General features: G+C 45.6%; 1 protein-coding gene across 34 annotated transcripts in view; it reads left to right on the forward strand.

Moving 5' to 3' along the window:
* Positions 1 to 21,379, forward strand: part of CALD1 (caldesmon 1) — a 184,006-nt gene that overhangs the window by 135,890 nt on the left and 26,737 nt on the right. For 19 of the 34 annotated variants that reach the window (XM_060280022.2, XM_088676924.1, XM_088676927.1 and 16 more), the window contains 3 exons: positions 13,876 to 14,022; positions 15,786 to 16,962; positions 17,675 to 17,758. In XM_060280022.2, the coding sequence (XP_060136005.1) occupies positions 13,876 to 14,022; positions 15,786 to 16,962; positions 17,675 to 17,758 (1,408 nt within the window). The remainder of the gene's footprint in view (positions 1 to 13,875; positions 14,023 to 15,785; positions 16,963 to 17,674; positions 17,759 to 21,379) is intronic. The other 15 variants (XM_088676943.1, XM_035127503.3, XM_035127504.3 and 12 more) reach the window with 1 other exon arrangement.

Raw genomic sequence — 21,379 nt, forward strand, 5'->3', positions numbered from 1 at the left:
GTTTTCCTGGTGGTCCCCCGTATCACTTCGTCTCCCGTTTTTCTCCGTTAATTTCTCCTGCCGGCGGCCATTTTTTTCTGATATGCCCTTCTATGGGCACAAAAAATGGCCGCCGCCGGCTTCAAAAGTCGCATCTACGCATGACCAGAAGTGCGTAGATGCGACTTCCGGTGTTGGCGGCAGCCATTTTGGTGCCCGTAGATGGGCGGGGCAACACCGGAAGTTGCGTCGACGCACTTCCGGTCATGCGTAGAAGCTACTTTTGAAGCTGGCGGTGGCCATTTTTGGTGCCCATAGAAAGGCAAAGCGACACCGGAAGTTACGTCGACGCAACTTCCGGTGTCACCCGGCTGCCGGTCCCGGATTCTGCAGTCCGGGACTTGGAAGGTAAGGCTGGGAGATATATATGGGCCCTTCCATCCGTGCTTTTCAGAAGATCAGCCACCCTGCTTTTAAGGCAAGGATATGCCCCACCAGATATTGATGGATTTCCATCAGCCCTGACCATGCTCTCTGAGGCTGACAGGAGTTCAAAGCCTAACAGGATCAGGCTCCTGCTTCTGTCTTTGAAAGGTAGGGCAAATCTGGCCTGTGGCTCCTCTTCGCTGCTATTCTGCTGGTCGCTGTCAACTGGACTTCTTCTGACCATCCTCCACCCCCTGCCCTTTCCCTCAGTGCTTCCTCCTGGAAAGGAGCTGGAAGGGAAAGTTTTCATATGGATGTCACAGCAGAAAGGGAACGCAAAACGTTAAAAATATATTCCGCTTATTTTTGGTGCTTTGAAAGTGCCCGTCGGTAGCACAGGAAGGAGGAGGCGGGTGTTTTAAGAGTGCCAAGTGGAACAAAACAGATGGCAAAGAATCTTCCCTGTCTGCTGTAGCACTTGCAGTGAAGAAACAATACCACATTCTTTCAGTGCTATATCTCCTCCTTTTTGCTGCTGGGATGGATTGGTGAGGATCTATGGAGCATGTTTAGTTGCCTTGGTTTCCCAGATTTTAAGACTCAACGGTTCTAGTTTTAAAAGCTGTTCTCGGAAACCATGAGAGCTAGAAACTTAGCAGGAGTGTAGATAAACAGATAGACAAATGTAACATCCTGTTCATGTATTTCTTCACCTTTTTAAAACTACCTGAATAGGGAAGAACTAGAGCATTCCTTGTGGAAGCAGCAGATCTTCCATATGGTCAGGAAAGGCTTCTGCCCTACCTGGAATCCAGAGTCAGGATTCTGATTTGGGCAGAGCTCTGCTTCATGCTCACTTTAAGCCTGAACTGCGAGACCTGTTTGCCAGAGCTTGGAATAAAGGGATGCAACAATGTTTTCTTTGTTCCAAACGGCAAAGATCTTGTGTAGAGTTCTGCTTTGATCTTTCACCTGAGGTTCTACAAAGCCTACTAAAGTGCAGCAGCGTGAGTCATTTGCAAGTGTGCTGCAAAGTGCTTTGCAAAGTGCTCGTTAACTTTAAACGGACCTGAGCTGTGCTGTGCAGTCTTCTGCACTGATTTAGCAGCTGGATTCAAAGACTTAACAGTTGATAGCATTGGTTAGAAAACTCCCGCGGAGTTAACAGTGACCAAAGGAAGAGAGAGAACATCAGATCAGAGTTCATTGTGGGAGAAAATAAATCAGCCTTAGCACTGAGAAATCTCCACCTGACAAGTCTATGCAGTGGTACCTCGGTTTGTGACCACAATTGGTTCCGGGGAGCCGGTGTCTCCCCGAGTTGGTCGCTCCCCGAGGCGCACTTCTGCACGTGCATGAAGTGCCGATAAAGCGCTTCTGCACACGCGTGCGCTGCGCAGATCTCTTCTGTGCATCCGAGTGCTGCGGAACCTGGATGTAAACACTTCTGGGTCTGCGGTGGTTGGAAACCGAAGCGGTCGCTCCCCAAGGCGGTCACAAACCGAGGTACCACTGTATATATAGCGGCCAAATAGGAAGACCCACCCCAAATGGCGTTCCTACACTTGGTCATTGCTGCCAACTTGTGTGTGGCCTAGAATAGGCAAATAACACAGTGCCCACTTGCTACAGTTCTAAATCATGTCCAAGCCACCAATCTCTCCCAGAGTGTTGAGCATATTGTTGAGAAATGGGAGGCATGGGAGTGGATTTCGGGCACATTAGGGCCTGTGGAAAAAATTTCTGTGTGGTTTTATCCCATGCCTCTGCAGAAAACGAACCACGGTTTGTTCTGCTTCTCAATTTTGCGGAGGGTGTTTTAGAAATAATAATAATAATAAAAATATGCTGTTCTTTGTTATTTATATAAAACTATTCTTGCAAAGAATGAGAAAACAGGAATTGCAGCTTCCTGCAGGGCAACTGTGGAATTTGCTGCCACAAGATATAGTCAAGGCTCCCAAATTTGTGTCTTTAAATGGAGATTAAAGAAACACTAATAGAGGATAAGGCTTTTCAGCAACTGTTTGCAATAAGGGCAATGCACCAGCTCCAATATCAGAGGTGGCATGCCTCCTTGAATGCCTGTTGCTGGGGGTCATGAGCTGGAGAGAGGTCTGATGCTCATCTCTTGCTTGTGGGCTTCTCATGGGGGTCTGGCTGGCCACTCTGAGAACAGGACGCTAGGCTAGATTTGTTACTTTCTTAAAGCCTTTCAGTCCAAAAACAGACTCAAGTGGGACAACTGAGAAAGGATACGGAAGCAAGGGGGTAAAGAGGAGAATAATATGTGATTGTTTCAGTTAGCACATTTTTGGGATGAGTTGTAGTTGGGCTTTAGGGCTAGCCAGTTGCCCCAAAGATCTCCCTGACGTATTTTGAGGATAAGTGTGAAGTCAAGGAAGTGTTTTCATGGATGCATTCTCAAGGGCATTTCCGGGCCCGAAGAGCAGCAAGGGAGAAAGTGTGGAATCACTGGAGAGCTTTCTCCAATGCAGGGTTCTCAGAAGTTGTCGGACTACGAGCTCTGTAATGCAGCCAGCATGGCCAATGGCCAGGGGTGATAGAACTGCATGGAGAGATCCAAGGTTGGGGAGGTTGGTGTTAAAGGAAGCAAGAGATCTTCAGGAGCCTCAAGGTGGTGAAGCTATAAGACAGTGGCGGAGTTCTCATTCTACCTCCTAACATGCACAGGATTGTTGCTAAACATAAATTTAGCTGATAGCAAAAGAGCGCAAATCAGGAATGCACCAGGAAAGGAGAAAGAAGCTCGTGCGTGAACTCAAGGCAGACACTTTTATGACCCCCACCCGCCCACCCATGGTTCCTTATTACAACATTTTGTTAGAACTTTTGTAAATGGCATCATTGCTGTCATTCATCAGGTGGCTCATTAGCGACATTTTGCAACCAACGCTTTGTAAGTCTAGCACCAACCAAAGCTAAGCAGTCTTCCTTGTGTTATCTTTGGAACAATTTTTAGCCACCTTGCACTGCTTTTTCACTTAACTAGAGGCAAAGATGAGCATATCAACATGTGCATAGGAACGTTTTGTGCAATTGAAATCAAATTGGATGAAACCGCAGATTAAATGTAAGAGGTGACTGCAGACTCCGAACTCAGCCCTTTTTCTGTAGCTCGTTCTTTGGCTCTCTGAAAAGCCTTTTTTGGGGTAGTTGGGTTGTGAATCTGAAACAGAATATATCTATTTTAGATAGAACATATCTATATATCCCCTACCATAGTAAGCTACAGTTTCCCCCCTCTCTGAAGAGTCTGACACTCGGAACGGTGTGCCTTTAAGTTAAAAGCCCTGAAATAATTGTGCCTGCGAACACCTGATACAGAGCCTTGGCTTTTGTTTGGCTCAGTGTAGCCAAATTGCCTACAGGCTTTTAGCCATAAAACATATCACTCATGCTGTGTGTAGGCCTGAAGCCTCTTAAGCATAATTACAGCAGAACTTTGCAGCGCCAGAAATGTTAAATATCTTGGCAGTGAACTTCTCTTTGTAAGAAGCTTACCCAGGGCCAGATCTACAGGAGGTCAACTAGGATTGTGAGGGTTAAGAAACCTGCTTTGTATCTTCATTTTTGTGAACTATTACTTTACACTTCTTCATATTTATACCCTGCTTTTCATTCATTGCGGAACCCAAGATGGCATAGATATGGTTCCCAGGTGGCCTTAACATCCAGGCACTGAGCCGACACAAAAGCTGTGTCGGCACAAAAGCTGGTTAAACCAGGAGCAATTTGGGTTAAATTTGCCTTTTCAGAACCACAATAGTGACAGTGCTATAGCCTACTGGTTTTGTCTACAAAGGCACTCCTGATATTTTCAATACCCTTGGATGTCCTGTTTTCCTCATGCTTATCTGCAAGGAAAGATGAGCTCCTTTGTATATGAGGGATAAGTTAAAGGCAATGGGTTTTGTGCCGCCGTACGTTTCCAAACTGTTTGAGCACGCCTGGCACTGAGTGTTAATCCAAATAATGCAAATATTTCTGTTGTTCTCGGGATACGTTCAGAACTTTCAGAATTTCAGGACTTTTTTACACGACAATCTTCCTGGTTTATTGCTTATTCCTTATGCACCTCTTGATCATAAAACACTTCAAAGAAGTTGGAGAAAAGACCATCAGTCTTAGCCATTTTATGAAGTGGGAACAGGGATGGGCTGAAGGGAGGAAGTCAAATGGTTTTGAAGTTGGGGTGTGTGGAAAGGAGGTGGGACTCACAGCTGTTCATGGAGGCGCAGGTCAATTCTGTGTACAGGGCAGCTGTCTGCCAGCTCCATCTGGTACACAGGCTGACCCTACCTGCCCGTGGACTGTCTTGCCAGAGTGGTGCATGCTCTGGTTATCTCCCGCTTAGACTACTGCAACTCGCTCCACGTGGGGCTACCTTTGAAGGTGACCAGGAAACTACAATTAATCCAGAATGCGGCAGCTAGACTGGTGACTGGGAGCGGCCGCCGAGAGCACATAACACTGGTCTTGAAAGACCTACATTGGCTCTCAGTATGTTTCTGAGCACAATTCAAAGTGTTGGTGCTGACCTTTAAAGCCCTAAACGGCCTCAGTCTTGTATACCTGAAGGAGCGTCTCCACTCTCATTGTTCAGCCCGGACACTGAGGTCCAGTGCTGAAGGCCTTCTGGCAGTTCCCTCACTCTAAGCCAAGTTACATGGAACCAGGCAGAGGGCCTTCTCAGTAGTGGCTCCCGCCCTGTGGAACGCCCTCCCATCAGATGGCAAAGGAATAAACAACTATCTGACGTTTAGAAGACATCTGAAGGCAGCCCTGTTTAGGGAAGTTTTTTAATGGCTGGTGTTTAAATGTATTTTTAATCTCCTGTTGGAAGCCGCCCAGAGTGGCTGGGGAAACCCAGCCAGATGGGTGGGATATAAGTAATAAATTATCATTATCATTATCATTATATGAGACCTGCCTTATTCATGGCTACAGTGGTATTGTGAGGTTGGTCAACAGTTATGTTTGCAAGCAAGGGTACTGAGGCTGAGAGGTGGTGACTCGGTGTCTCACCTCATAGCAAATGATAGTTTGGTTTCCATTGGTAGAAAGGAAGTTCATCAGCATATTTTAAAACTGTACAAAAGTGCTTGGCAGAAGTATGCTGCAAATCCCCCACTTTGAAGAAAGATCCTTTCTGCTGTGCATGGTATCTATCCATCCAGCAAGTATATGGAGAGGTTGGTGAAGTAGGAATGTGGGGCATCTGATTCTTGTTAACTCCACATGCCACACAGCTCAGCACGGCACATCTTTGGGAAGCCAGGTCTCCCTTGCCTCCAAATCAGCACAGTTTATTTCAATTAATGTGAAATTTCACAGTCCGCTCTTGTTTAGTGTGGGTCCCTTTTCTTTCACACGCATGGCTTTCTGGTTGCTAGCAATAGTTAGTCCACCAGCTGGAAAGGGGGGGGGAGGAAACACTTCATGGGTACGTATCAGCTAGGAAACGCACGCAGAGCACTTCCCTGTTGGTTGGGAAGCCTGCTCTCTGGTAGAAAAGCCACCACAATGGGGACATTTCTCACCTCTCTTATTAGAATATGGATATAGCTGTGCAATCTAATTTGAGCACAACCTTCTAAAACAGGCATCCCCAAACTTCGGCCCTCCAGACTACAATTCCCATCACCCTGACCACTGGTCCTCTTAGCTAGGGATCATGGGAGTTGTAGGCCAATACATCTGGAGGGCCGCAGTTTGGGGATGCCTGTTCTAAAACATAGGATTATGAAGAAGAGCCCTGGTGAATCAGGCCCGTCTAGTCCAGCGTCCTGAACCAGCGGCCAGTCAGATGCCAGTCAGAAGCCTGCAAGCAGGACTGTGGTGCAATGCATACAGAGGTGTTACATCCCAGTTTTCCCTCTCGAGGTGAAATGAGAATTGCTGCCCCACTCTGCCTCCCTGCAGTGCCTCCTCCTTTGCTGGGCTACTCGCCTCCTCTTGCCCCACTACACCGCCTCTGCCAGTCGTGGTGAAGTGGCCCTGCCATAGGCACCAATTTTCTGCCAGATCTCATTTCTCACGCTCCATAAGGTCTCACAAGATCTGGCATGAGAATTTGGTGCTGCTTCTCTGACAGCGGTTGGGCAGCTGCTTCACCCTACTTCCTGGGTGGGCTGGCCCTGAATTAATATTACATTATGGAACGCACTCTGTTGACCGCATGTCCTCTGTTTGAAGGGTTGTCTGGTCCAAGTCAGCTTAAAGATAAATAACTCTAAGAAGGAAGAGCAAGGGGGTCCTTTGTAGCAGCACATCAACCCCAAGAGACTAAGCAGGCACACACCTGGTCACAATCTTCCCCATTGCATGGAGATGAATTTCTTTTGAATGAAAGTAATTGTTTCTAAATTTGCCTCTGTTCATATGAATTCACATTTGCAAATTTTATGCTAGTGTCTGTCTTTCTGTCCTTTTTTTTGGGGGGGGGGAGTGATTAACTTTCTCTTTTGGCACTGTGTGACTGGCTACCCTAGCATCAAAATTTATTCCATTCCAAGCGAGGTACATACTCCATAACTTCCATGTTTAGTTCTTTTATTTTGCCAGTGTCTGTGGTTTCCACTTCTAAATTCTCCCACTCAAGACAGTGATGGGATTTACAATACCTGGCCAAAGAGATTTTTGGTGTTGCCACTAAGTTTTGTATTACTGTGCACAATGCAAACTAACGTGGAGAACTGAATTGGAGATTGGGAAAACGAGAAATTGAGAGAAGCTGAAAATGGTGGATTTGCCATCCGTAAAAGACAGGAGTGTGATATCCCACCTTTTGACATGTGTATCTTCTGGGTGGTCTGTGGCAAAGGTTAAAAAAGGCTGCCCTCCCAGAGCACTGAGTCTCAAACCCATCGTAGATGCGGCAACCCAGCAAACCATTGTAGACGTCGCATATTGAGCACATTACTCTCTTTGGCTTTGGGATGCTTCCAGCAAAGCCCTTTTATCTTTTCGGTGGAGGCAAATTTAACATTGTTTCAGTAGCTGAAGGTTTTATTTTTGCTCTCTTTACAGGCTGCCTTGCCTGCAGTTCTTCCTGAGATATAAGCAGGAGGCAATTTATAGACTTGTTGCAGATGTGTTTCGTAGAATCAGCTTGCGTTTCATGCTATGAAGCAAATGATCAGTCTTTCTACCCCCCAAAATAGGGACTGCCTATAGATATTGGTGGACTTTATCCAATAAAGTAGCCTATAAATACATAAAGGAAAAGTAAAATTTAAAGTTGAATCTTGTACACAGCAAGGTGGTGATGTTTAGAAGAAAAGTTCAGATTTAAGGTCTCTAGAAATGCTCAGAAGTGGGTCCCCTTGTGAATTCTTTGTTGATGTTCCTTTCGAAGGTGCTGGCTGCCAGAGTTCGTTCTTCACACTTTAGATAGTTCTACCTCACAGACTGGTGCATGTAACACACCTCTTATCTATTAGAGGTGGATGGATAAGCCAATTTCTGTTCCAAGTCAGTTTTCCATGTGCTCAGTCATAGCTCTGTATTGCCCTATCTTTTTTGTTGAACTTGTGCATATCGGTATGCATTTTCTTGCTAGGTCACACATTTTTGTATGCTTTGCTTTCCCCCCTAAAATTCCTAGGAGTGTTGTACACAATTTTAAGTTCATGTGTGCAACTTCATTGCAAAAATCGAATAAGTGCTTAATCCAATAGGCAGCTGTGTTTTAAGCCAAATGAGAAGAACCCTGCTAGAGCAGACCAAAGACCCGCCTGGATCAGCATCTTCTTCTCACATTGGCCAATAAGGGAAACTTTCAGGTAGAACGTGAGCACGGCCAGGGCCGGCTCTAAGGCAAAGGCTGGGTGGCGCAATGCTGCGCCCGCCAGACAGCCGCGCTGGGAAATGGGGCGGGGGGGGGGCGCCGGAGGGATCTTCGCACCACGGCGCCAGATACGCTTAAGACGGCACTGAGCACAGCAGCACTCTTCCCCACTAGTGGTTCTTGGAAACTGTTATGCAAAGGCCTACAGTTCCTAATACTGGAGAATCTATAAGGCACAAACTGTTTGCTTTAAAATGCAGAACAAACTAATTTCTCTTTCATCGCTATTAGCCGCTCAGAATAGCAAGAGGTCTTCAGGCAGGGCCGGCCCACCCATTAGGCAACCTCCTCAGGTGGCGGGATTGCCAGGGGCAGCAGATCCTGTTGTCAATTTTTCTTCCCCTCTTGTTGCTGATGTAGATCTTCACTCACCCCTTCTTCCCTGCTGCGCAAGGGTGTGCTATTTTGGGCTTTGCTGACTTAGGCCAAACTGACCTAGGCCGGTCCTGTCTCTGGGCTTGGGGCAAGGGTTTCTCCTAATTATGTTACCAGGCTTTAAAGTCAAGATGTTGCGGGTTGAATCTGGAACTTCCTGCATGCAATGCATGTGCTCTACCATTTGTGGTCTCATAGGGAGAAGGGACAAGTCTTCACATTATAATTCTCGGTGTGCATCTGAACTCATGCAATTGGGGGCCCTTGAATATGGTCCATTCTAGCACCCAATACAGACTTCAATTCAGCCCTTAGTCTGTGATGCTGTGATTCCCCAGGAAACATTCTCCATTTCCTAGCTGCTTTGCCAGGCTTGAGCTTCTCTGAGCTATGTTTGCCAAGATGTATTTTTGGATAGGAAGAGATGAATTAAATTTTAAGAATAGATTTGTAAACAATCCAGCTCTGCATCCAATTAATCCACCAAGCAAGCTGCATGTTTTCTCCTCCCCCCCCTCTTATTTGCAATGTGGCTGGCGTGTATAATACTTGCGTGTGAAAACCTGCAACTTCTCCGGGCTGCCCCTACCTCGGTGCTCTGGATTGAGACATTTTGGAAGCTTCCCTAAGATGAATAAATACTATTAAGTGTAACGCAGCTGATGGGAACAGACAGCTCAGAAGAGAGAACAAGCAGCATCAAATCACAGAGCCTTGATGGGCAGTCAGAGCAAAAACCTACGGCTCCGAGTGGAAATAGCTGCAGTGTCAAGAAATTTTGTCGCAAGCGGCCAAAACCATAATGCCTCTTGAGGGAGGAGATTGATAGCTGGTGGTGTATCCCATTTTATTTTTAGCAGGATGTAAATGCAGATATTAAGGGCAGCTAAGAACTCCAACCACTTCCTTGGCCGGCTGTGTACAGTACTTTGCATTAGCAAGCTTAGCAAGAGAAAAGAGGCCTCCTCTTTCCCAGTGAACCTTTTCTATGTGTACGTACTGCAGTGACTTTTGTCATTTGATGCAGGAGTGTAACAACACAACAACTGCCTCCCTGGAACAGTCTAAGGTCCTTCATGACCTGCAAACATTTTCTCAAAGCACTGGAACAAGCGGGCAGAGATGTGAACTTACCCCATTCCCACTTCCTGAACCGATACATGAGCTGAACTACAGCTCTCCTTCAAAATCTACCTTTCAGATTCGGTGACGGGAGTTCTCCAAAAACCCCACCAGCAAAATGTGTGTGTGTGTAAAAAACAACAACAACCTAGGGTCAAAATGTTGAAGTCATGAAACAGAATATCTGGAGGCACTTCTGGAAGGAGAGAGGCATTATGGTAAAAGAGGGCATAACTGTCTTCTCAGTCCCTTGGCCAGAGGTGATGACGTCCAGGTGTGTGCAAGATGGAAAGCAAACCATAGGCTGGTAGGTTTTAGACTGAATTGAGAAAGGGACCACCTCAGCGTACGTGGCTGGTCTTGCGTACAGCTTATGCAAGTTAAGTTGCCTGACCTATTATCTGGACCTATGCTATTTATTTGCTTGACAAGCAAGCAAGCGTTCAAAGGCCTTCATGCACATTATCTCTATACTTCTTACAAAAGGCTCAAGCAGGGCTTTGGTTGATGAAACCAAGGGCCCACCTAGTTCAGCATCCTGTTTCTCACAGTGGCTGTCCAGATGTCTCTGGGAAAAGCCAAGAGCAGGACATGAAGTCCACAGGCTTCTCCTGCCGTTGCTCCCCAGGAACCGGCCTTCGGAGTTAAGCTGCTTCTGAACATGGAGATTCAGAGGCGAATGGCATGTTTATGCTTAATGCCTTGCATGCTGTTACATCCTCTGTTTTTCTGTAATTAATTACATGGGGACGGGGGGCGGCATGGCATGTGTGTCTCTGTGTGTATGTGTCTATGTCCCCAGTATGCTAAGAAGGGAGGGGTTATTCCTTCCCCAGCCACAACCCCTCTCTGAAAATGCCCCCTCCCCCCGTTATGGCATATTAAAAATGACTATATAGAAAGGAGAGTCAGACAGCCAGGCTGATGTAAAAACAAAAGTGCAGTGGCAGAGGGCCTTTAGAGTTATTCCAGCTATGGTTCTCTTAAGGCAAGGTTGGGGGTGGGGTTTTCAGGAGGAGACGTCTCTCAGTACTAGAGCCTCTGCTATGCATCTAGAAGGTGCATTTTCAGGCAGGACTGGGAAAGACCCCTTGTCTGAAATCTGGGAGAGCTGTCTGTGTAGACAATATTGAGCTAGATCAGGCATCCCCAAACTGCAGCCCTCCAGATGTTTTGGCCTACAATTCCCATGAACCCTAGCTAACAGGACCAGTGGTCAGGGATGATGGAGATTTTAGTCCAAAACATCTGGAGGGCCGAAGTTTGGGGATGCCTGAGCTAGATCAAGTGTTTCCCAAACTTGGGTCTGCAGCTGCTTATGGACTACAATTCCCATCACCCCTGACCACTAGTCTTGTTTTATGATAGGAGTTGTAGTCCAAAAACAGCTGGAGACCCAAGTTTGGGAAACACTGAGCTAGATGGACCAGTGGATTTGACTCTGTAGAAGGCAGCTTTCCTGTGATCCCATCATCCCTGACCATGGGTTCTGCTAACTGGGGCTGATGGGAGTTGGAGTTCAGCAATGTTCAGAGGCACCCTGTGATCTACCCCTGGTTTAACGAAGCAGTGCACTTCCTGTTCCTGGTTGCACCATATATGGAAAATGCCCTGAGCAAAGCGCGAAAGAGAGAAGAGTGCTCTTATCTCACAACATTCTCCTTTCAGCTCAATATTTAATAAGACATATCAGATGGCCAGGAGCGCAGGGAAACCTATCATTATGGAGCTGTTTTCCCAGCGGTGACAAAACAGCTTGCAGCAAGCAGATGTTCAACCAGGGGAAAGGTTTGTTAAGAGACATGCTGCAGGTAGAGAGAACGTTATCTCAGTGTGGATTGTGTAAGTTGCATTCTGGAGATGGGCATTGTTGATTTGACATACTGGGTTGCTTAGAAAGGAGGCAGAAATGAATGTTTGCCCTGGCTGGGGAATATCTCACTTACATGGAATGTTGCAGGGGTCCACAGCATGCATTATGGAGCCCGGGTGGGTCCCAGCTTAATGGTGTTTGGTAACAAGTGTCTGCCTTTTGCAGTTTATGTGTTTATTAAGAGAAACACACATGGAGCAACGGTCTGGATGTGGCAGGCACAGTTAACCAGGCAAAGTATGAGGTGTCTGTCAGGACCAAATTAAGCATTACCTTTTATTGATTGACCTTTATTTTATTTATCTCTTGCATTTCTTCCGTAAACCTAAAACTAAGCTGTAAGCCTCCTTCACACCTTTCCTTCTGTACTGTAATATCAGGGGTGGGTGAAATGCAAAATGCTGCAATGCCAGGACATCTAAGTTGAATTAGAACTCCTTTTTGGGGTTGGGGAACTGTTTTGCGAAATTCTGGGAAGCGTGATTACTGAAGGACTGGTGTGTTTTGGTTTGTATGTTGTTTCACAAAGTGCAAATTAGATGGGATCGTATGAATATGCAAACCCAACCCAATTCCTTCCCCATGGTATTCATTTTCCTCTAGCTGGCAACATCACCTACCAGGGCCAGATTTAGGTTTCATGAGGCCCTAAGCTCCTGAAGGTAATGGGGCCCTTTATATATCCAGCTGTCCTTTGTCAACAACAAATTGTCGCTGTTTTTTTGTGTTGAATATATGCTATATGGTAATTTATGGACCTAATAGGTATCGAAAGCCATTTGCACATAACAAAATATGCATTTTATCAAAGAATTGTTGAACATGCAACCAGTCCATGCAGAATGTAGGCACCCCATATATAGAAATGAGCAAACCAGTGATATTTTAGGGAGCAGGCTAGCAGGCGGGGCCCATTACTTACATCATAGGAGCCTACACAACACAACACACTGTTGCTATACGTAGGTTTTATTTTATTTGTTTATTATCTTACATTTTTGGAAATGTACATCCAGTTTTTTCCCTTTAATTTTTTTGGGGGCCCCTAAGAGAGTGGGGCCCTAAGCTATAGCTTGTTTAGCTTATATGTAAATCTGGCCCTGGGTGGGAAAGTTTTATGCATGGCTTCCAGGGTTCTAAATTTTTAAGTAAAGCAGATTCCCTGCTGCAGATGCTCACCCTCCGAGGTGGGACTTGCAACAAACAGAGTGTGTGCCTCATTGTTTTGAATGCCAGGATAGGGCTCTGCTTTATCCCTTATTCGTACCAGATCCTTCTCATTTAGGGTCAAGGCTTTCTGCTTCGTCTCTGCTTTGAACTCTTCCAACCGCAAGGGCCGCCCTCCTGACACATGCCTCCTCCCACTTTCTTCTTCTTCTTTTTATGGCAAGGTCTCACCAGCAAGATTAAAAGAAACAGTTGTGGTGGAACAAGGGGCAGGGGCAAACCAACCACAACAAAAGCTTGCTCCGTGCCAAAGCCAAGAAATGCAGCATGGGAGCATAGCTTCCACTCCAGCTCTGGCACATTAACGGCGCCATTGGCTTTTAAGTTTCTTTTGGAACTCATAAAGCCAGGGTGTGAAATGTCTGCTGATACAGCTTTTTCTCCCTTTCTCACTCCTCCCCCTTCGTGTGTTTTCCTCCTCCTCCTCCTCCTAAGGGCAGCTTCTGACATGACGACTCCATGTTTCCCCATGAAAAAGGTGTTTTTGCACCAAGTTATTGGGAAACAGCCACATGGGTTCATTTTGGAACTTACAAGGCCCTTGATGCCCTTCAACTCTGAACATCCCTCCTGGAGCACCTCATGACCTGACACCTTTCACCTTTCCCCATAAAGCCTTTCACTTAACCCTTTGGTTCTCGCCTCCAACAGAAACAAAACCTGGGAATGTTAATTGCATGCAACTCCTGGCAATCAACTCTTGCTTCGCCACCCTGCTTCTTTCCCTTCCCTCTTCTTGTAGACTTCCCACTCTGGCCAAATTTCAGATTGTAGACTTGCTGGGTACAGAGACCTGCCTTCTTTCTCTTCTTTTCTGTTTTGCTTCCTCCGCACATACGTTGTTGTTGTTGTTGTACAATAGTAGAAACTCTGTAACCTTAGAAACAGTCTAACGTCAATGCGCCACTGAATGAACAACAGCAAGGTGGTTTGCAGGCTCACAATTGCTCCGGAATGGATTGAATAAAGGCTCTGACCTCTCCCAAATGGTCTTTTGCAGGTTAGCCTACCAAAGAAATGACGACGACGAGGAAGAGGCTGCCAGAGAACGCCGCAGGCGGGCCCGGCAAGAAAGACTGCGGCAAAAGGAAGATGATGACTTCACAGGGCAAGTGATAGAGAAGCCTGAAGTCAATGCCCAAAACAAGTAAGACTCTACTCTATGACTTTGTTCTCAGCTTGCCTGACAAATCAGGGCAGAGAAGTGTCGAGTAATGTAATAGCTCCTGCTCAGGGGTGACCTTTCCTGTTTCGCCACCTGAGGCAAAAGGTGAATGTGCCGCCTTCTGCTGCTGTGCCCCTGAGGCGGCTGCTTCACCCGGCCTAATAGGTGGACCAGCTCTGTTTCTGCTGTTTAACCCATTGTTCTATATAAGGTACCCCCAAACTTGGCCCTCCAGATGTTTTGGGACTACAACTCTGATCATCCCTAGCTAACAGGACCAGTGGTCAGGGATGATGGGAGTTGTAGTCTCAAAACATCTGGAGGGACGAGTTTGGGGGTGCCCGTTCTATATCATCTACTCTCCCAACTGAAAGAAGTGTTTAGTGTAATAGAGGCACCAGTAATCTGGAACACAAAGTGTATTTTTAAAAACAAACATTTGACTGAAAGTTTTAACATTGCCAACACGGAAGAGAAGAGGGCTTCAAATTGAGCAGCCCTAGTAAGTACAGTCAACACAAGCATTCAAAGCAAAGATACAGTAAGAATTGCAAACATTGTGTTCATGACTAGGAAGCGAACATATGTTTGGTTTGCATAATCGCATTTGTAAAAGGAAGCCTGGGTGAAAGGAGGAGGAGGAGGAGGAGGGGGGGGGAAGATTTACATAACTCACTAAAAGGGAACCAAACTTTGCCAAATTTATCACATCTGGCAACACTTCCCCTAACTGAAATCAAACAGGCGCCTACAGTTCTGATATTTAAGAACATAAGAAGAGGCTGCTGGATCAGGCCAGTGGCCCATCTAGTCCAGTGTCCAACCAGAGGCCCGTGGGAAATCCTGCAAGCAGGACCTGAGCTCAAGAGCTTTATTCTACCCTGCTCTTTCCAAAACCTGGTATTCAGAAGCATTGCTGCCTCTAGCTGTGGAGGCAGAGCATGGCAGGCATGGCCAAAAATGGCCCTCCAGATGTTTTGGGACTACAATTCCCATCATCCCTGACCACTGGTCCTGTTAGCTAGGGATGATGGGAGCTGTAGTCCCAAAACATCTGGAGGGCCGAGTTTGGCCGTGCCTGGCCTATAGTCATGAATATCCCTCTCCTCCATGAATTTGCCTAATCCACCGTTAATGCCATCTAGATTTGGTGGCCACCACTGCCTCCTATGGGATATAGAAGTACTTTCTTTTATCTGTCCTGAATCTTTCAACATTCAGCTTCATTGAATGTCTGTGCTTTCTAACATTTGTTACCGCTGAAAATATTCTTGTTTCTCCAAATGTTTTTAGAGATTCAGTGTGGGTCATTTGTCCTGTGTACAGTAGTACCTTGGTTTGCGAACGGCTTAGTTGTTGAACAATTTGGCTCCTGAACGCTGCAAACCCAGAAGTGAGTGTTCTGGTTTGCGAACATTTTTCGGAAGCTGAACATCCGACGCGGCTTCCGCTTGAGTGCAGGAAGCTCCTGCAGCCAATCGAGAGCCATGCCTTGGTTGTTGAACAGTTTCGGGAGTCGAATGGACTCCCGGAATGGATTAAGTTTGAGAACCAAGGTACCACTATATTTTATGATTTATTTTTTTACTTTGATGATGTTTTACTGATTTCATTGTGCTCCTTTATGAGTCGTTGGCTTATAAATATTATGATAAATAAAATTAATGTAATAGTTGACAAAAAACCAAAACACTTTGTTGTGGCTTAAGGTTCACAGAGTATTGCTAATTTTGTGTCTTATGTAGCATTGCAGAAGAAGAGACCAAAAGTACTATGACAACAGTTACCACCGTCACAAATAGTCAAGGAGATGGGGATGATGATTCCATGTTCTTGGAGAGGCTGGCTAAGAGAGAAGAAAGGCGCCAGAAACGTCTCCAAGAAGCCATGGAACGCCAGAAGGAGTTTGACCCGACAATTACTGACGAGAGCCTGTCATTCATAAGCAAAAAGGAGATGAACAATGTGGAAGAAAACGAGACCCCAGAGAAAGATGAAAAAGTGGACACCCATAGGAGACGCTATGAGGTAGAGGAAACTGAAACCATCACCAAATCGTACCAGAGGAACAACTTGAGACAGGACGAGGAAGACGAGAAGAAAGATGAGGAGGACAAGGAAGAGCCTCAAGACGAGAAGCCAAAGCAAAGAACCATAGAGGATAATCAGGTAGAAGTAACATTAGAAAAGGAAACAGTAGACAATGCAGAAGAAGCTGTGGTGGTAGAAATAAAACATTTTGAGGTAAACGCAGATGAGCGAAAAGTAGAAAACGGCACCGACGCCCTAGCAGTTGAGGAGGAAACAGGGAGTGGGGAGGTAATAAATATTACTGTAGCCTTAGATCAAAAAACAGATGAAGAAGATGAAACAGAAGCAGAAAAGAAAAAATTAGAGGAGAAAGAAAGGCTCGAGAGAGAGGAAATGGAGAGGGCTAAAGCAGAGGCAGAAAGGAGGGCTGAGGAGGAGAGAGAGAGGCTTGAAGCAGAGAAAAGGGCAGCTGAGGAGAAAGAAAAGTTCGAGGCAGAGGAAAGGGAAAGGATCAAAGCAGAGGAAGAACGGAAAGCGGAGGAAGAGAGGAAGAGGATTGAGGCAGAGGAGAGAAGGGCTGCCCAGGAGAAAGAGAGGCGTGAAGCTGAGGAGAGGGAAAGGGCTAAGGCGGCCGAGGAGAAGAAAGCTGCTGAGGAGAGGGCGAAGGAACAGGCAAAGAGGGAGGCTGAGGAACGGGAGAGGGCGAAGAAGGCAGCGGAAGACAAGGCTAAGCTAGAAGAGGAAAGGCTGAAGGCAAAGCAAAAGGCTGAGGAGAGCAAGGTAGATCAGGCAAAAGGGAGGAAGGGAGAAGAGAAGAAAATAGAAGACAAACAGGTAAAAGAGAAGAAAGTGCAAGAGGAAAAAGCCCCGGCAGCTTCCCTGAGAAAACAGGTACAGTAAACATTTTGCACTCAGCCAACTTACTACACTTGTGTTTCGTGGGAAATGTAATGCATTTTACCAAAACAAAACAAAAAAATGGCTGGATTGCGACTTGCTCACAGTCATCCCTCTGCACTTTTGACCACTAACTCTTGCAAAAAGAACAAAAAATCTTTATTATTATTATTATTATTATTTGTTCATAATCTTATTGCTTCCAACTTTCGCTAACATAGTGCATGATGGTGCATGTCTGTTTGTTCCCTTCTTGGCTCTCAGATCTTCCGGTGGGATTTTGTGCATGCTCTGAAACCTCCACCTTGCCTTCTCTTTCCACGGCTGCCAGTCGGCCAGGGGCAATAGCCGGGCGCGTATGCAAGGTACAAAGGCACGGCATGGGCAGGCTGCGGACGAGCACCCAGCAAACTTTTGTGGTGAGAGTGCCAAATAAGCACCCTTGAGTATTAGAACCAAGCACAGACCGAGCTCTGCTGGGCTATGCGCAGACACGGGGCACTCCAGAACGGAGGGAAGAGAGCACGAGCGTGCAGGAGGGATGTGGAAGTCACTGTGCTACCACCCAGAGGGAGTTGTCTGCACGGCGGCAGTGGTGGCACGGAACAAGGGGTTTTGTGAGCACGAGCTTGGTTGACACCGTGGCAGATGGGGCAGGGTTTGCCATGGAAATTGATCTTTTCGTCTTGCGGAAACATTGCAAAAGGGGGAAGAGAAAGAGGTTAATGTGGAAGCTAAAAAGGAAAAGCCTCAAGATGACAAACTCCGCCCGGCCTTCAAAAAAGAGGAGGTAACTAACCTGTTGCTTTTTTGGGGGGGGGGAAGGGTGTGTGGGAAGTGGAACAGAGCTCCAGACATTTGTAGAATAAGCTCAGAGGAGAGTCACTCAGCAAAAGCCATTTAATGCGCCTTCCAAGTGCAGGAGCAGCTTGACTTCAGAGCACCTTTTCCCACTGGGGAAAAGGAAAGGAAGGTCGCAAGAAGATAACGGACAATAGCAAGACGTGAGCCGAGTCAAAGCTTTGTGAAACTGGGTGTGTGTGGTAAAACAGGCATGAGGCTAGTTTAGCATGCCCCAGCCTTAGCTTGCATCCAGGTGTGTGATGAAGCAAGCACATTCCCATTTTACCAAAGAACCAGCTTCAGTCAACCTCAGCCCACATCCCTGTACAGAGTGCAGGATGTGGTCCTTGGTCCTGTATTTTTAGTAGGTTAAGGGAGCGTTTGGTGTTGGGGTTCTGGACTGGCACCGACTAACCTTCCGTTTCTCAATTTCTCCCTCCATTTCCTCATAACTTCTCTTCCTGGAATTGGTAATTTATTCTATTAATGATGGATACCGCAAGAAACCTTTAGCTCCTTAGTCTGAACTTAACTAATGATTTTCCATTTCATAATATAAAATTTGCAGACTCCAGCTTCTTCCCCCTTGTTGAAAAAAAATAAAAAATTTTTAACAAAATGCAGTGCATTGCATTTCTGCTGTAAACACAGGAGCTGGTGCCATAGTGTTTCACTGTATGGTAAGTAAAGAATATTGGGCCCCAGACCATCATTCCCAAACTCAGGGTCTGGCTCACTTATGCAAGAACCATAATGTAGGTTTCGTTTGAGTGAATCTTTCCATTTCAGTTTCTTGTTCCCTCACCCCCCCCCCAAGACTTTAGTCTAGTTTGCATTTATTTTTAAGTCCTCATAATTCTGAATTTATCCCAATAACCAATTTTTTGTATTTAATTTTGCCTGACATACACATTCTTGCAAACAATTTCCCACCAATCTATGCCTCTTTATGCAGTTTGCCCGAGCGTATCCATTTTTGAACACATTACTTGAGTGGTGGACTACACCGCAAAATTCGGAGAAAGGATTGTTGTGTTTTGGTTCACCTGCGAATTGGGTAGATTTGACTTGAAATGTGAAGTAAATTGACTTTCTCCCCCACCCCTTTTCACTACTCATGGTCCCAGTTCCATGAGGATCAAACTAGCAAGTGTGATCTGTTGCCTGACCCATAAAGCGAAGGCTTTACCTGTGTACTTTTAAAGCAAGCTGAGAAAAGGCTATATTTTTGGTCAGCTCCTATCCTTAAATGCTAAATGAAATGCTATGTGTTGTTGGCAATTAAGTGATGAACTTGACCATTCATCAGTTTCTCAGGGAAAAGCAAAATTATGAAAACAAGAAGAGATTCCAGTTCACAAGGGCGACCATCGTTCTGTATCCAGTTCAGTTTACATCCTAGAGTCAGTTTGCTTCCCTAGACTACCTTAAATTTCTGGGTGTGCAGAGCTGGCCTGCAAACGTCGTACTGAAGCAAGCTTTCTCATGACATGATATTTGTGGTATTTCCTGCTTCCAATTTGGCTAGACATGCTGCATGAACCACATTTTATTTTCCTTTTCTTTTTTATTTGCAGAGTCTCCACCCACCCCCTTTTTCTTTTTAAAATGCATTTATGTTTACAAGAGGATAAGCTCTTAGTCTAAATTGTGGTCGTAAAAGGCTCACAACTTTCTTTGGAGAATTTTGATCTTGAAATCCAGAGTCAGGATTTGGATTGTCCAAAAGAAGTATTCAAGAGATCCAGATTAAAATACCACACATTATATATTCCTTCTAAGCCAGCTGGCTGCCAGTCAACTGATTAAGGAGCTGTTGGTAAATTATCTACATTTTAACTGAAAATTAAGTGATCACAATTAAATGAGTTTGCAGGATATCAAAAACTAGCCTAGGTGTCTTTGGGGGCAGGAATATTAGAGGAAGTGTGAAACTGAAAGAGCAATGCTATATATACCTACTCATAAGTAAGTGCCATTGAGTTCATTACTCCTGTAAAGTGTTATAGAATTGCAGCCTCAAACTTATAAACTTACAAAAGCTGCCACGTGTTATTAGATTTGGGTTGGAGTTCTGTCCTCCTTGATGGAATCTCAGTTTCTGATGGGGGATGGGAGCATTTCGGAAGTGGTTTGCTCTGTTTCCTGGAATGTTTATTTTTATTTATTTATTATATTTTTAGGAGGGCTTTAGAGGATATAGCAGCCTGGTGGTGGTTGGTTAGTGCCATTAGTGAAGTGCTTCCAGCTTTTGTATTTATATTTTTGGCTGGATCCTTTTTCTCTTAATTGGTTTTTTTTAATGTTATTGTATTTTTTGGGGAGGGGAGCATCTTGACTATCAATATTGAGAGAAAGCTGGGGGGGACATTCTAAACCCCCCCCAAGTGATGCAACTGCTATGATGCAACAGTTGAAACACTATGTTGTAATATGTCTGGGTTTCATTTCTACCCTGAAATTGGAATAAATGTGTAGTGGAGCCATCTTGACACATCCTCCCCCCTACATGTATATTTGGCAATCTCCAAAATTCCTTTCTCAAAGACTTTAGCATTTGTGCATGGTGAAGGATGCTCGGTTGAGTCAAGGGAGAACATTTGCATTTTTGCTCACTGCAATTTCAGGTTTGCTTTGGCTGCTAGTTTAACTGATGTTCTTCCTGAGAATACAATTTCTCTTATGTGTCAGAAGAGGGGTTGTTGTTTTTTTAAATGCTGCGCGGTTCCAGTGAGCATCGAGGCATGATGACTCAGTGTGCTGTAGGGTCAGGCTGTCAGCCGTGGACATAAATGATGCTAATCCCAAATGATGCCATTTGGGGTGGGAAAGGACTGGGTGGGAAGGATGTTGCATCTGGCTAAGAATATCACAAGGCCAAGAACTGCGCAGCGAAAGGGAAGAACTCCACTTGGCTTGCCTTTGGCATTGGAGCTCAACCTGGAGCAGTAGAACTACTTTATGTGCTTGCACAAAGCATATGGGAAGGACTGTAGCTCAGGCTACCTGGTTTGCTTGAGGTTCATTCTCTGGCACCTCCAGGTAGGACAGAGAAGTAGAGACCCCGGTCTGAAATCCAGGAAAGGCACTGGCAGTGAGCTAGGTAGACCAATTGTCTTGACTTGATATAAAACAGCTTTCTGTGGTCCTATAGGTATGGAGTCATGTGTGCACCTACATGCGCCTAAAGGCATTAGAACCCATAACCTGTGCATGGCACAGGGAACAGGAGCTAGTGGCTCACTTTGACAGGATCAGGACATCCAAGTTGTGGCATTGAGCACAGGTGGCTAACCCACAGAGCAAGAACCATCATCATCCCTTGAGGCCCTTCTTCGTGTGCCTCCTCCATAAGAGATCTGGAGGATGGCAAGACAAGAGCAGGCCTTTTCTGCGGTGGCTCCCCGTTTGTGGAATGCTCTCCCCAGGGAGGCTCACCTGGTGCCTTCATTATCTTTAGATGCCAGGCAAAAACATTCCTCTTCTCCCATTCTATGACCTTTTAAATGTGTTTGTGGGAGGTTTGGTTATTGGTTTGTTTTTGTTTTGTTTCATTAGGTATCTTATG

Source organism: Zootoca vivipara, chromosome 9, assembly GCF_965207765.1.
Source record: "Zootoca vivipara chromosome 9, rZooViv2.hap1.1, whole genome shotgun sequence".
NCBI classification, from domain to species: domain Eukaryota; kingdom Metazoa; phylum Chordata; class Lepidosauria; order Squamata; family Lacertidae; genus Zootoca; species Zootoca vivipara.